Source organism: Mastacembelus armatus, chromosome 16 (assembly GCF_900324485.2).
Source record: "Mastacembelus armatus chromosome 16, fMasArm1.2, whole genome shotgun sequence".
Lineage (NCBI taxonomy): Eukaryota > Metazoa > Chordata > Actinopteri > Synbranchiformes > Mastacembelidae > Mastacembelus > Mastacembelus armatus.
The window spans coordinates 15,018,024-15,033,998 of record NC_046648.1 but is presented as its reverse complement, the minus strand read 5'-3'; the positions used below and the strand labels follow the sequence as shown (position 1 = coordinate 15,033,998).

Below are 15,975 nucleotides of genomic sequence, written 5' to 3'. Positions count from 1 at the left end.
TATAATCCACTTTCTGCAACTTCTGAATTCCTGAAGTTATTCACTCTGCAGATAGGACTTCACACATAAAATATATCGGCTCTCAGAATTTGATAAAGCAGTTGTAATCAGCTCCAGTTCAGCTAGTTCAAGACTTGCTTTTTATGGAGAACCTTTACTTGTAACAAAGTGTTTTTATTGTCACTTTTAATTGAATATGACACATCTGACTGCTTCTTCTTCCACTGGCAATACCTACTGTGTATGAAAAGATAAGGGTACTAATGTGAAAGGTGGAACTTTTAATTATTAGAGACTGACATCACTGCCACACCCATTAAACATGTTTCTACCTCTGCTCTGAACTTCCTTGTATTTGTATCTCAGGATTAACTTTGTTAATTTCATTCGACAAGTTATTTTTTCTGCTAGAGCTCTCCTATTTGCCAGGCAACATGCCATGTGCTCACATCTTTACTGTGCTCTTGCTGTTTGTGGTTTTTTCAACAGCAGGTAAGAATATAATTTATCTTTGTATATCTGTGTTGCTCTAAATTGCCCATAGGAATGAGTGTGTTGTTTGTGACTGAGTGATAAAGCAGTACATACCAGTAGAGACAGATCAGCTTCTGTTCAATTTTTCGATACTAATGCATTATTAACTGAACAAGAGAACGCAACTATCCATTATAATAAATGTCCTCTGGCATTATGATTTCAGGTGGTCTCTATGGTCATGTTTTGGCTCGTTGCCAGTTTAGTTCCCTTGATGGCCATGATGCTGTGTACCTGGAGCAGCTCTACTTTAACAAGGTGCTTTTAGGCCAATACAACAGCACTGCGGGGAAAATAATCGGCTACACAAAGAATGGAAAAAAAATTGCAGATGAGCTCAACAAAAATAAAGATATTCTGCATCATATGACATGGAAAACTGAACGTTGCAAAAATGACATCCCGCTGGTATCTAATGCTCTTCTGAACCCAGGTAATTCACCTAAATGACAGAAACATTTAAACATTTAAAAAAGTCTTAAAAGAAAAAGAAATCACTTTCAGAAATATGTTTATTAGCATGGTGGTTGAGTGGTTAGCACTGTTGCCTCACAGCAAGAAGGTCCTGGGTTCGCAACCCAGCCTTTCTGTGGGGAGTTTGCATGTTCTTCCCATGCTTGTGTGGGTTTATTCCGGGTACTCTGGTTTCCTCCCACAGTCCAAAAACATGCATGTTAGGTTGATTGGTGACTTTAAATTGCCCATAGGAGTAAGTGTGAGTGTGAGTGTTTGTTTGCCTCTGTGTGTCTATATGTGGCCCTGTGATGGACTGGTGACCTGTCCAGGGTGTACCCCTGCCTTCCACCCGAAAGAGAGCTGGGATAGGCTCCAGCAGATCCACGTGACCCTGGTTAAGGAATAAGCGGGTATAGAAAATGGATGGATGGATAGGCTGTTATATTAGTTTAGCATAAAAGGCAAGAATGAGGTTAGAGTCATCCCTCTGTTTCCATAAAGACACTAGACATTTTGATTAATCTTGTAAGTTTACACACTATACTGTGTTTTCAGTGATGCTGACAAAAAGAGAGAAAAGTAGTATTGTGCACTTGAAAGTTAAAAAATTATGGTCTGAAAGATGCATACAATATGTTCCATCTATTCTGCAGTGAAGTTCATTTTTACATCACACTACTGCACTTTCAGACAAGACTAAGGTAGAAACAGTATTACTCCTCCAATATTAAAACAAGCTCACTGGAAGTTATAACTAATATTTTGATAGCAGTCCTGGGTGAAATCAGCCTGTGGAAACATGTTTAACCTGCAACACAGCCAACAAAAATGTTTGACCTGCCAGAATCTGTGCATCAAAGACTATTAAACTATCTTAAAGGTACATCAAACGACAACTTATTGGGCAAAAATTCACTCTGATTAAAATATTTGTAGTCTGCAACCAATTCTGAATATAATGTAAAAACACAGCCTCTGACCAACATGATTATCATTCATCAACATGTTAGATTCATGTTTTTCAAACATAAAAAGTGAAATGTAATAATGTAATAATAATGTGGTGAAAGGCATTTTTGGCTCTCATCAGCTGCCATGCAACCAACAAAGACCCAAAGCAGTGACTGCCTGGCAAAGCAAGTGAATGTGCATATTTCTTTTCCTTTCCTTTCCTTTAAAGGCAGCTTGTATAAAAGTATAAGTTGCATTATAAACACACTGAGTAAAATGTGGTATTTTATGACTAAATTGTCTACGTATGGGGTATTTTCCTCCAGTCGAGCCTTATATCAGGCTGAGGTCAGTCAAGGCACCAAGCAGCAAACACCCAGGCATTCTTATCTGCAGTGTGTACAACTTCTATCCCAAACAAATCAAACTGACATGGCTGAGGGACGGAAAGAAGGTGACATCTGATGTCACATCCACTGATGAGCTACCCAATGGGAACTGGCTCTACCAGCTCCACTCCAATCTGGAGTATACACCCAGACCTGGAGAAAGAATCACTTGTATGGTGGAGCACACCAGCCTTTTGCAGCCCAAGCTTCATGACTGGGGTAAGAGAATGTGTATGTGGAGAGGTGAAGTAAAATTACTACTTAAACCCCAAGCAATGAAGGATAGTCAGATGTTCAATAAAACAAAGTAGGCCTACATTTACTTATGTACTTTAGCTTTACCATTTTATTCAAGTCATTACATTTCAGGGAGAAATACTTACATACTAACTTAGTACTAAGTGAACTGTGGGCACTTTTAATATTTTAGGTACATTTTGATGGTACTTTTGTAATTTTAATTAAGAGTAATTATGACTGCTTGGAGTATTTTTGAACTGTTGTGTTAAGAATATAAATGCTCTTTTCATCATTTAATATTAGTCATAAATTTAGCAATGATAGAATATGTATATTTGAACTGGCATAAACTGAAATACATTCCCTTTTTTAATTGTACAGTGTAAAATAAATAAATACAATCATTTTCTTATACCACATCCTGTAATAAGACTTTAAAGAGGTATAGTATGCCAGTTAAACTCAACTATTTCACTCACACAGCAAGACTAAGAAATATAACATTTATGATATTAATGAATATAAATGTAGTGCAATGTTTGTGATAACTGTCTTTTCAGAGCCTCCTTCTGACCCAGGGACAGATAAGATTGCTGTTGGAGCAGCAGGACTGCTGCTAGGTTTGGTGTTTTCAGTTGCTGGACTGATTTACTACAAGAAGAAATCTGGTGAGACATTAATCTATTAAACATTAAAGTCTACCTTCAAATTTGACGTTTGCTTCTTAGATTCCTTATAGCAAAATTACAATGAACATGAGAAAGTCTTTTTGAATGTCTAACAGTGCATGTTTTTTATTATGTTTTTTTCTGATTGCAGTGCATTTGTCAGTGCCAACAACTGAGGTAAGTATTTGCATTTAACAATAATCTTTCCATCAGTTTGTCTGAAACATTTATCTGCCTAAATAATCAATCTTTCCAACAGGAGTTATATCCAGAGCACACACTTTAAGTCACAGAAGCATGTGAGGATTCACCAAGAATGCTGTTCTAATCGAATCCAATAGAAATAATTTATGTACTTATTTCTATTCTTAGATCACTAATAATTTCCATTTATGGGTGTATGTACATTTCTAAAGCTGTATATGAGGTTAAAACCTAAACGTAGTGTTGGAGAATAAAAAATCTTATCTAAGTAAAACTTAAAGCACTGTGGTTCCATTTGTTCATGTCGTCAACATGTTTACTGACATTCCTTATAGTGACCTCTAAAAATCATGAACACTTCACAAGTTCCCACGATGAGTTTCTGAACAGACATACTGGAGTCTGGGAGGTCACGTGCCCCCCGGGCAAGTGTCTGTATAAAGAGATTGTAGATGTGTCTTGTTTGAAAGGCAGAATTGCCAGATACAAAATGACCACAATGACACAGAATGAGAAGTGGTTGTGAATATGAAATTGTTAGCTTTGGAAAGTTAAAGACATGATCAAATGCAGCTCTAACTAATCTGACATCAGAAAGGTTTAATTAATGTGATTAAGTAACTAGATGTTTTTCCCATACAGTGTATTCCTTGGCAGGTATACAATCTTTATTTGCATGGATGGTTTCTCTGTAAGATGAGTCACTGTCTGCAGAACAGGTTATGCAGCTCTTCTACCGTTCCCTTTTACCAAAGCAACAGTCTTTTATGAAGTTCTTTTCAAAATAATCTATTTTCTATCAATTTAATCTAAATGGGTATTGTGATATAGTTTAATGATGATTTGTTTAGGACCAAAAAACTCTGCAATTTTCTCTGGTTACTTTTTTATTCTATTAACATTTAGTACCTGATTTGATCAGGTGATTCGATGTGAATTTCCTCATTGGCAACAGCTACAAATAAAGGTTCACACAGCTACAGTTTAACAAGTCAATTCAGCAATGACAATCTGCAGCTCAGATATGAAGCGCTCTGCTGTTTTAATCCTGATCCTCAACACCTTTTGTGCCTTCTCACAAAGTAAGTATGCTTTACTTTTGTATTGTAGTTTCTAACATTAACAGTAAATTTATGGAAACAAAAAACTGTTTCTCTATACATCAATATGATTCCTGAAAGAAAAGACTTTTTATAATAAGATTAGATATTGATTAGATATACCTATATTGTACATTACCTATATTCATTCATATTTTTTCCATTGTATTTTCAGCTCCCCATGAACTTGTCTACTATGTGGGCTGCTTTGTGAATGGCACGATTGAGATACAATCTGAGTTTGACGCTGAGATGATTTTTTATATTGATTTCCAAAAAAAGGACATTGTATATACTGTGCCCACATTTCTTGATCCAGACCCAACTCAGATTCTGGTGCACTGGCCTATACTCAGAGATGCTCTCACAAACAAGGAACTCTGTTTAGTTCTTACAAAAGCTGTAGCAGCGGAAGAAAAATACCCAGCAGAAGAAAGAGGTAGCTTAACTTTATTATTAATCTCTGTAGTAATGTACTGCAATTAATAAAATGTTAAGGTTTTTACTTGTTTTTTAATTCACAACAGATCCTCCTGAGAGTATCCTCTTCCCCTCTGAAGAAATTCAGCTGGGAGTTGAGAACAGCCTCATCTGCTTTGTGAATCATTTCTACCCACCTTCCATCAAAGTCAGCTGGACTAAAAATGGTCATCCGGTGTCAGAGGGTGTGTCACTCAGTCAATATTATTATAATAATGATCAAACCTTCCACCAGTTCTCAACCCTGACATTCACACCTAGAGAGGGGGACATTTACAGCTGCACTGTACAGCACTCAGCCCTGGAAACACCTAACACAAAGATCTGGGGTGATTGCTTAAACCTATAAACATACATTTATAGATAACGTAATAATGTCTTATTATGTTTGTAACGGTGCATATTCTCTCTCATGTTTGTCCACAGAACCTGATTTTAGTCATCAAAGTCTTGGACCAGATATTTTCTGTGGAGTGGGCCTCACTCTAGGCTTGTTGGGATTCACAATTGGAGTGTTTTTCATTGTCAAAGGACAAGGACAATAATTCCTCTGTCACTGGATATGGTCAAAGTTAAATAAGTATTTGTTTATTTCCACTTCATATGACTTTACTCCTCTTCACTACAGTTTAGAGTGAAGTATTGTATGTTTTGATCAAATACATTTACCTGACAGCAGCTTTAGTTAATTGTCTTGTAGGTCATGTTTTTAGACCTCGTAGACCTCCTATAATTTTTATGAACTTCTGAAATTTAGATGCAATATTAGCATATGCTGCCACAATCTCTTATATTACAAAATACAGAACCTTAGATACTGCATAGCTTTTATGATTTATTCTCTTTGTGTTTACTCTACAAACCTAAAAAACTTGATATACTAATCATAAATGACACAATCAAAACAAATGATACATTAAATGATTAAATGAGGACAATAAAGAAATGATACACTCTAAAAGGTCAATAAACCATACAGTACAAAAAAGGTACTGTGTTCTTGCTTTATATTCCTACAATACATGACATTGATTTGACCTACTTTCATCTGTACCCTCCTACTGAATTTAAGGATGGCACAGAAGCCCTCAGCTTTGTCTTGCAGAAAATCCTTGTTTAAAGGTTTGGACCAACATGACGTTGTCTGAAAGGCAGTGCCCAGGGTTTAAAATCTCATATATAAATTTATGCGCATGCGCCTTACGAAATCTCATTTGGCTTTTATTTTATTTTTGTATTTTAATTAATTAAAAGCCCGAGTTTAATTATTTTCTTGTGCTTTGCCATTTTGTTTATATTTTTTACAGAACGCGATAAAAAGAAGGAAGCTATCTGGTTTGAAAAACGAGGAAATTAAATGGCGCTGCAAAGCCAGATGATGTAAATGTCACCTGGTTTTTTACGTTTATCGGGTTAAAAACGCGTCCTCGTGGTCACACTGGCTGGTGTAAACTGAAGTGATTGACTGTGCGGTCTCCGTCTCGGAGGTCGTGTCAAAAACATCGGAGGAAACGGGTAGGCTGGTAGGTTATCGAGCACCGATAAGACACATGATGCTTGATAGGGACTCTTCTAAACACACGCACGGACACTAATCATATGCTGTCTGAAAACAAACGGAGTCACCAAAACCGCTGGTAAGAAGTAAAGACTTTCAGGATACCATGTGTATTCAATTCAATTCAATTCAATTCAATTCAATTTTATTTGTATAGCGCCAAATCACAATACCAATCATCTCATGGCACTTTACAAAAACTAAAACTAAAAACCCAACCTGAACTTTTACTGACCTGCTTCCACGTTAAAAGGCTTTGTAGTTGTTAATACATGTGTAATGAACATATTCTGTCCTAATATAACTCAATTATTAAGAAAAAGTCGGTACTTTTACTTTTGTGCTTTTTTACTTTTTGAAGTGAATTCTATTGAAGTACAGTTTTAAATACAATACTTTAAAAGGAGCATGTTTACTTTTTTTCAAGTAAAAGATTTGAGTATTTACAGCACATTACTGTACCATACTTTGTGGTACTCTAATCTACCCCATTGCTTTTCTTTTTAACTACACTCTTTTAGGTCAGTTTTTCTACTCCCCCCCACCTCACCTATTCTTCACTATTCCATTTTACTTTGTCCCAGTTATGTTCCTTTCTCAACTTCAGTCTATGGAGTCTCTAAATAATATATTGATTTCTAACGTACCTTTCTGATTTTCTACTCTACTGTACCTTACCAGTAATACTTCACTTAGCAATACCTTACTCAATCACACCAATTATTTTCTATTCCATTTCTTTACCCCACCTTACCCTAATCTGCTGCAAACACTACCTTGTTGTTTGCCATTTTAAATACTCCACCATATTTAATACTACTTTATCCTACAATAAAGTAGTGTTCACTGCTGTGTGTGCACTGTGTGTGGAATTGTCACAAATTCCGAGTATGCGTCACCATACTTAGCCATATAAGTCACTTTCACTATTAGTCAGTAGTTATAGCCGTTTTCCATGTGGCATAAAATGTCAACTGGGCATTCAATCACCCATCCAACACAATTTATTTTTATTACAATCAAGTTTTAGAATAAACTGACAAGAGCTAAATTTCACAGCTAATTCAGTGTCACAGTCCTGTTGATGTTAATATCACATTTTTTCAGTCTTTAAACTGTTTTTCTTTCTATTTTCTCCACAGTCCTTCTCTGACAACACTGAGCAATGACCCTGCCTGTGTGTTCACCACTATAGACTGTTTGTCTATAGTGGGTTTCTCACTGTCAGCTTGGCTGTACAGCAGGGCAGCTGATTTCCTTCCCTCCTCTTCATCAGCTTTCACTTCGTTGGCTGTCCCAACCTCCTGTCACCTTACCATCACTCTGAACTCCTCGCCGGTTTCTCCAGGAAACAGTCGTTCACACTGGAGCTCAGGTAAATGCTCTCCTCACTTTCTGCTCTCTCCTTGCAAGCAGGAAGTGACACAGTCTCCTGCTGTGCTTAGCAGCGATGGGGTGAGAGCAGAGATGGGGGTGAAGAGTGGGCTTCATGTCTGGAAAGTGCTGTGGAACCCCAACCACAGAGGAAGTCACGCTGTCATGGGCATTTCCAGGCATGAATGTCCTCTGCAGGCCTCAGAATACAATGTTCTGGTGGGCAGAGACTCACAATCTTGGGGGTGGGTACTCAAAACCAACCAGCTCTGGCATGGAGGACACAGTCTGGGACCGACAAAGAGGAGGAAGTGTCACTTTGAGGATGTGGATGATTTTAGGTCACAGTCTTCCACTTCAATGCACACAAAGGTGGCAGAGGCACCTCTCCCCATCCCTGAGCGCATCCTGCTGGTCCCAGTCACTCTGGGTATGTGGTTGATAGCAGCTTTCTGGGCGTTGCTTGTAAAGGCCTCCCATGTGGGGTGGAACTGTTCCCAGCGGTGAGCAGCGTGAACGGGGGAGCCAAAATATGACTTCAATCTTTACATGTTTCCTTTAGGCCAGTTAATACACAGCAATAATGTGTCCTACCATAACTATGCAGATGACACGCAGATTAACATTTCACTCACAGCTGGTGAATATGGACCAGTTGATTCATTGTGTCACTGTATTGAACAGATCACTGTGTGGATGCAAAATAACTCTCTCCAAATAAACAATGACTGAAATAATCATCGTTGGGCCACAGAAACAAAGAGAAAGTGTCAGCAGTCACATTGAGTCTCTTTCTCTAAAATTTAAAAATCAAGTTAAAAATCTAGGGGTAATCATGGACTCAGACATGAATTTTAACAGCCACATTAAATCGATAACATCGTCAGCATTTTATCATCTCAAAAACATTTCCAGAATCAAAGGGATCATGTCTAAACCAGACTTGGAAAGACTCATCTATGCATTTATCTCTAGCAGGTCAGATTACTGTAACAGCCTGTTGCGCGAATTAATGCTCCTCATAGTCTATCGTAATGAACAGAAAGTCTCCACCTTGCAGCAAGTCACAGTAGTCGCGGATGAGATTGCTCTTACACATAGGAGTGTGTCTTTTTAGACATAAGCATATACCAAAAATCAATGACAAACCTGTTCAGCGTGACTCACCAAGTAATTCAGGTTCCAAAGTGGAAAAGCTAAAACAATGCTTCTGTTGTCACAAACCTGGTCACCTCATTGCAGAGTGTAAGACATTAAACGCAGTCTGTTCCAAAACAATCTAAAGGGGTTGGGTTGTTTACCAGTGTCGGCTAGCCCTCCTTTTATTGCTTTTATAGCTGATCATGACCAAAACTTCGGATGAGTGTTTTAAGCCTTTTACCTTTTAGATTTTAGTATCACTGACTGGGAAAGCTAAAGCTAAGCTCCAGTTCCTCCAGTTACAATTCTGAGGGATACAGTGGTTCACAGTCATTCATCTCATCCAGCTTCACTGGTGAAGCTCTTGCTCAGGCCCAGAAGGCTGTTCCATCCTTAGCTAAGTGTTTTGAGGCAGCTGGAAACTCAAAGGAAAGCTCAGATGCCTTGATGCTCTGAGTCTGTCATTCAAGCACTGTAATGAGGGGCATTGATATGAGTTTTGTACCTGCTTCTCTCCATCGGGTTCATATAGACTCTAATCTGGTCAGTGTTTTTTTTCCCCGTTGCTGTTCGTGACCATTTTGCTATTGATGGGATAGATTTCATCATGGGGAATGATATTACTGGTGGAAAAGTGTATCCTTCTCCTGACGTTGTTTTTCAACCAATTCTTGGTTTTGAAGCGGGTAACTTAGCTAGAGATCATCCCGATATGTTTTCTGTGAGTGTGTTAACTCAAGCTCAGGCTCATATGTTAACCCAAGAGGATGTTGCTTTGGGTGATTCTGTGCTTGCTCCTATTCTGTCTGAAGATAAGAGTGCCCTCTATTTGTGACTTTGAAAAAAGAAATAAAGTAAAAGCTGACTCGGTAGAGCCCGAAGTACCTCCCCAGGCGTTACCACCAATCACTGGTGAAGCTCTTGCTCAGGCCCAGAAGGCTGTTCCATGAGGCAGCTGTCCTCCTTGTTCTCATACTTGTCCTCCTAGGCCTTAGTGCTGCATTCAACACCATTGACCACAACATCTTATTACAGAGATTGGAGCATATCACTGTATCAGAGGAACAGCATTAAAAGTGGGCTCCCCTGCCCTCCCCTCCCCTCCCTTCCCCTCTCTTCCTTTCCTCCCCCCTCACAGGTATATTCCATCATTGAATGTCATTAACCTTGTGCTCTCTCCCTCTCCCTCTGTACCTTCTGCAGGTGTCCCTGGTCCTGGAGCTGTATATCGCTGATGTGCAGTTACTGGCCCCACCAACCTGCAGTGTCTATTTGTTGTTTATTGTTGCTGTTCTTTTCTCTCTGCTCTATCCACTCAACCCAAAAGGTCAAGGCAGATGGCCACCCAAACTGAGCCCGGTTCTGCTGGAGGTTTTTTCTTCTGTTAAAGGGAGCTTTTCCTCTCCACTGTCGCCAAGTGCTTGCTCATAAGGGAGTTGTTGGGTTTTTAGTTTTAGTTTTTGTAAAGTGCCTTGAGATGATTTGTATTGTGATTTGGTGCTATACAAATAAAATTAAATTGAATTGAATAGTCCAGCTGAACTTGTGTTTGGGCACAATGTACGTGGTCCACTGAAAGTGCTCAAAGAAGTTTTTTTCTGAGTCCCCTCCAACAGGTAACGTGTCAGATTTTGTCTGGTGTAGGTAGCGGTTACATCATGCTACTTCCTTAGCAAAGGAAGCTCTGTCTACTTCACAGGCCAGGATGGAAAAAGCAGTTTGATAAGAAAGCTGTTGTCCGTCACTTTAAACCTGGTGATAAGGTTTTAGTGTTACTTCCCAGTATCGGGTCTGCTCTTTCAGCTCATTTCTCTGGCCCATATATAATTGACAAGAAAGTGTCGGACACGGACTATATTATTCTCACCCCTGAATTAGCGCATGACATCGACGTAGGTACAGCAGCCCCAATCAAACAGCATGCTTATCGCTATCTATTTGCAAAAAGAGAAGCCATGAGACACGAAGTTAAATATTTGTTAGAGAATAGGTTTGCCAAGCCTAGCTATAGTCCATGGAGTTCTCCTTGTTTGCTAACTCTAAAGGTTGATGGCACCTCACGTTTTTGTACAGATTTTCGGAAAGTCAGTGCAGTTACGGTGCTTGATTCTTTCCCTCTGCCTCGCATGTATTGACAGTATCGGTCTAGCAGTACACATCACAAAATTAGATCTTTTGAAAGGCTATTGGCAAGTTCCGTTAACAGCGAGGGCGTCTGATATCCCTGCCTTTGTTACACCTGACAATTTCAGCAGTACACTGTTATGGCTTTTAACCTTGGTGGTCCAAGAATACAACCTCCAGATCAAACACGAGAGACGAAAGGACAATGTTGTGGCAGACATGACATACATGTTTTTGGATTGTGGGAGGACCTGGAGAAAACCCACGCAGGCTTGTTGTGAAGCAACAGTGTTAACCACCAATCTACTGCAATATAAAGCAGTTAAAGTCAATGTAAGTACTCTTTACATTTCAATGTATATATCTTAACATACTGTAACAACCTGCCCGGCGGAGTTGACGGCCAGGTGTATTATGGGAAATGTTATTAGTTGTTCAAATGCGTTGTGAGTTATGTTCTGTTATGTTTGAGCACCCTGCTAGCCGTATAGTTCAGGGACAGTGTACAGCTAGATTAGTTTAGCTCCAGCGATAACCCACCAGGTTGTTACATTGGTGTCAGAAGTGGGATTTGAGAAGTGTCTAGAAGACATTATAATGGAGCCAGCTGTAGGCGACTTAGAGCGTGCCATCTGGAAAAACAGCATGTTGCTGGAGCGCTTAGCCGGGGAGGCCAGGCGGAAAGGCAGAGAGCTACGCCAGCCTGACGACCACAGTGTCCCCCGGACGAACTACAGACCCCCTTACCACAGGCCAGACGAGCCTCCAGTAGCCGCACCACTACCCCCCGTCCGATCGACCGCCAAGCTGCAGCGGTACAGCGGGACGACGCCGCTGGAACCTTACCTGGCACAAGTCAAGCTGGCTGCCACTCACAACGGTTGGAGCCAGGAAGAGGCCGCGACGCATGTGGCACTCGCCTTAGAAGGTCCAGCGCTCCAGACGCTTGTCGATCTGTCTCTGAAGAACAGCGTGACCTCCAGGCCCTGACCACTGCCCTCGACCGACGCTTTGGACAGAGACCTTCAGCCGAGCAGAGCCAAGAGGAGCTGGCCACCCGACGCAGACGCGAGGGAGAGAGAGTGGGCTCCTTAGCTTCCGACATCCGTCTCCACACCCAAAGGGGCTACCCCACTTGCCAAGCCTAGCTATAGTCCATGGAGTTCTCCTTGTTTGCTAACTCTAAAGGTTGATGGCACCTCACGTTTTTGTACAGATTTTCGGAAAGTCAGTGCAGCTACGGTGCTTGATTCTTTCCATCTGCCTGGCATGTATTGACAGTATCGGTCTAGCAGTACACATCACAAAATTAGATCTTTTGAAAGGCTATTGGCAAGTTCCATTAACAGCGAGGACGTCTGATATCCCTGCCTTTGTTACACCTGACAATTTCAGCAGTACACTGTTATGGCTTTTAACCTTGGTGGTCCAAGAATACAACCTCCAGATCAAACACGAGAGACGAAAGGACAATGTTGTGGCAGACATGACATACATGTTTTTGGATTGTGGGAGGACCTGGAGAAAACCCACGCAGGCTTGTTGTGAAGCAACAGTGTTACCGGCGGCGGCAGTTTATGGTGATGCCCTTTGGACTGTGTAATGCACCAGCCACATTCGAGAGACTGATGGACTGGGTCCTCAAGGACATTCCCCGTACCCGCTGTGTGGTCTAATTGAATGATCTGCTGGTCCATGCTAAAGACTTTGAGCAGGCTGTCGCTAATGTCCGGGAGGTCCTGACAGCCATCCGGGGCGCCGGGTTAAGGTTGAATCCAGCCAAGTGCAACCTGCTCACCCGTCAGACACAGTTCCTGGGGCATGTGGTGAGCGAGAGTGGGGTAGCTACCAACCCGGAAAAAGTGGTTGCGGTGAGGGACTGGCCTCCACCAACAAACATCTCAGAGCTCCGAAGCTTCCTGGGGTTGGCCTCCTACTACAGGAGGTTCGTCAGAGACTTTGCCACCATTGCCAGCCCCTTACACCAGCTGACGAACAAGGGCCGGCAGTTTGGGTGGTCCGAGGACTGTGCAGCGGCCTTCCAGCAGCAGAAGGCTGCCCTCGCGAGTGCCCCGATCCTGGTGTACCCTGATCCCAGTCAGCCCTTCCTGCTGGACACTGACGCCAGCAACGTGGGGGTCGGAGCTGTGCTCTCCCAGAGGGGAGAGACTGGAGAGCGAGTGGTGGTCTATTACAGCTGCAGCCTCAACCGGGCCGAGAGAAACTACTGTGTCACCTGGCGGGAGCTGTTAGCGGTAATCTTGGCGGTCCGTCACTTCAGGCCTTACCTCCTGGGCACCAGATTCACGCTCAGAACTGATCATGCTAGCCTCACCTGGATGTTGAACTTCCGCCAACCGGAGGGTCAGGTGGCCAGGTGGCTGGAGATCCTTCAAGAATATGACTTTGAGACCCAGCATTGACCCAGCATCGACCAGGGCGGCAGCATGCCAACGCTGATGCTCTGGGTGCACAGGGGCAGCGGGGGCCGGCCATTTAGGGAATGGCAAGACGGTGCGGCGGCTGAGGCAATGGTTCTACTGGCCAGCGTGTCGACAGGACGCAGAGATCCACGTCCACTGCTGTGATGTCTGCGCGGCGCAGAATGGACCCAGCCAACGCTCCCATGCACCACTGCAGCAGTACCTGGTCGGGGCGCCCATGGAAAGGGTCAGAGTGGACATCTTGGGTCCGTTTCCCGTTACTGATGCCGGCAACCGCTTCGTCCTGGTCGCTATGGACTACTTCACGAAGTGGCCAGAGGCGTATGCGGTGCCGGATCAGAGTGCGGCGACCTCAGCACGGACCCTGGTGGACGAGATGTTCACTTGGTTTGGGGTGCCGTAGGAACTCCACAGCAACCAGGGGAGGAACTTCGAGATCCGGGTGTTCAGGAGGTGTGCCAGCAGCTGCGGGTGAGGAAGCAAAGGACCACCCCACTCCATCCTCAGAGTGATGGGCTTGTCGAACGGTTCAACCGCATGCTGGCCACCCAGCTCGCCATCCTAACAAGCCAGCATCAGAGGGACTGGGACCAACACCTACCCCTTGTCCTGTGGACAGCAGTGCAGGAGTCGAGCCAGTGCACTCCGGCAGCACTGATGTTCAGGAGGGAACTCTGGACTCCAGTGGACTTGGTGTTCAGAGCGCCCCCTGAGCCGGAGATTGCTGGCGGGCCAGAGCTGGACCATCTTCAACGCCTGCAGGAGTGGTTGAGCACAGTCCATCAGTTGGCCAGGGAGACACTGGAGGCTGCTGGGGCTCGCCAGAAGCGGGCCTATGACACCCGTGTCCACGGTCCCACCCTGGCACCCGGGGACCGGGTATGGGTGTTTTGCCCCCAGAGGAAGCGGGGGCTGTATCCCAAATTGACGAACCACTGGCAAGGACCTGGAGAAGTCCTCGAGCAGATCTCGGAGGTGGTCTTCCGGGTCAGGATGCCCGGACAGGGAAGGCGGGTGGTGCTGCACAAGGACCGATTGGCACCGTACCACCCGCTTGTCCCAGAGCCTTGGGCTGTCGTGCACCCGGGGGATTCTCCGCCCCCCACCCTCAGCACTGAAAGTGACAATATTGGACTCTGGCCAGGGCCGGGTGCTGGGGGTGGGGCCTTGAGAAGGCCGAGGTGTGTTCGACGCGGAGTGGAGTTTCGGAGTTTTTGGTTTGTTCGCTAGGCAATAAAATAGTTGTGGAAGGACAACACTGCCTCCTGCTGGTCTGTCAAAGGATTGCACCAATTTACCGATACGCTCGGGGTCGTGCGGTATATGGGGCACGAGCGCTCTCCCTCTCTCACCCGCTACTGAGTTACGGCGGTAGCTGCTAGCACCCTGCTAGCCGTATAGTTCAGGGACAGTGTTCAGCTAGATTAGTTTAGCTCCAGCGATCACCCACCAGGTTGTTACAATACTAATAGAAAAGGTAAAAATCAACAAGATCCATTGAGTGGTCCCGCTGCGTGTTCAACATATATAATAAACAATGTAAATAAATACAGAGGCTGTAGACCTCTGAAAATGTTTAACTAAAACATAGAAAAGTTTTCTAAGTCTTTATTGATTTCTACATTTATCAAACAAAATGACATGACTACATTTATTTAACTCTTTAGTTAGCCTTCATGTTCAATAATTACTATTATAAGTCGACATTAAGCTAATTTTTATATAGTTATTCAATGATAATTAAACGACTGTTGTCAGGGCAACAGAGAAGATAAGGACGCGTGCGCCAAATGGACACCTGAAAGCGCGTTTCCATTAGGTAAAAATAACCAGTGCTATAAGCTAATGTTTTATCTCATTTCTGTTACAAGTCAGGATTTATTTACGATACATAACGTTAAGGATTTTTCCTTTTACTAAAAAAAATCCCTACATATTGTGTAAGTGTATGGTACCTAACTAGCTAAATAAAGACTGCCAGTAATACTAAAAGTAGCACTACATTGTTAACGTCAATGTTAGCTAGCTAAAAGTGCGCATAACAATTTATATTTTTTGAATAGCATGCATTATGTGTAAAAATGGCTACGTAAAGGACTCGGTCCTACTGTTTATTCTCACCCAAATCAATAGTTCCTCTAGGCCTTACGGAGCTTTAAGTTAACTAACTTGGAGTTTCATCTTATTGTTTAGCATTAACGTTAGCTCTCCGACCTAACTTCAGCTATAACTTTATTGTTTAGGTTCACTCTTTTCAGTTTAAAAACAATAAAAGCCTGCTGTTTAGTAAATAGTGTTCACGGCAGGCAAAAC

At 42.6% G+C, this 15,975-nt stretch overlaps 3 protein-coding genes and 1 pseudogene across 5 annotated transcripts; all 4 read left to right on the top strand.

The window, feature by feature from the left end:
• Positions 1–338: 338 nt before the first annotated feature.
• On the top strand, positions 339–3,658 carry LOC113136799 (class II histocompatibility antigen, B-L beta chain-like). Its single transcript, XM_026317858.1, has 6 exons — positions 339–492; positions 701–967; positions 2,268–2,549; positions 3,131–3,238; positions 3,390–3,415; positions 3,498–3,658. The coding sequence occupies exons 1-6, from the start codon at positions 435–437 to the stop codon at positions 3,522–3,524; spliced, it is 768 nt and encodes a 255-aa protein (XP_026173643.1). The 5' UTR covers positions 339–434; the 3' UTR covers positions 3,525–3,658.
• Positions 3,659–4,271: 613 nt separating this feature from the next.
• Positions 4,272–7,857, top strand: LOC113136800 (H-2 class II histocompatibility antigen, A-U alpha chain-like). Of its 3 annotated transcripts, XR_003296295.1 has the most exons (5): positions 4,272–4,524; positions 4,718–4,981; positions 5,070–5,351; positions 5,449–6,545; positions 7,723–7,857. XR_003296295.1 is itself a non-coding variant. In XM_026317861.1 (4 exons), exons 1-4 carry the CDS (start codon positions 4,446–4,448, stop codon positions 5,565–5,567), a joined length of 600 nt encoding a protein of 199 aa, XP_026173646.1. In that variant the 5' UTR covers positions 4,272–4,445; the 3' UTR covers positions 5,568–7,632. The 3 variants fall into 3 exon arrangements, 2 of the variants coding, with proteins under 2 accessions (XP_026173646.1, XP_026173645.1); XM_026317861.1 differs by lacking the exon at positions 7,723–7,857 and having other exon boundaries at positions 5,070–5,207; positions 5,449–7,632; XM_026317860.1 differs by lacking the exon at positions 7,723–7,857 and having other exon boundaries at positions 5,449–7,632.
• On the top strand, positions 7,631–10,044 carry LOC113136736 (SPRY domain-containing SOCS box protein 2-like; the record flags this gene model as incomplete). The annotated part of the gene is given in 3 exon segments (XM_026317772.1): positions 7,631–8,369; positions 8,372–8,505; positions 9,907–10,044. Coding segments are annotated over 3 exon segments (1,011 nt in total), but the record flags the coding sequence as incomplete, so codon positions are not given.
• A 1,771-nt stretch (positions 10,045–11,815) lies between these two features.
• Positions 11,816–14,892, top strand: LOC113136735 (uncharacterized; annotated as a pseudogene).
• Positions 14,893–15,975: the final 1,083 nt, after the last annotated feature.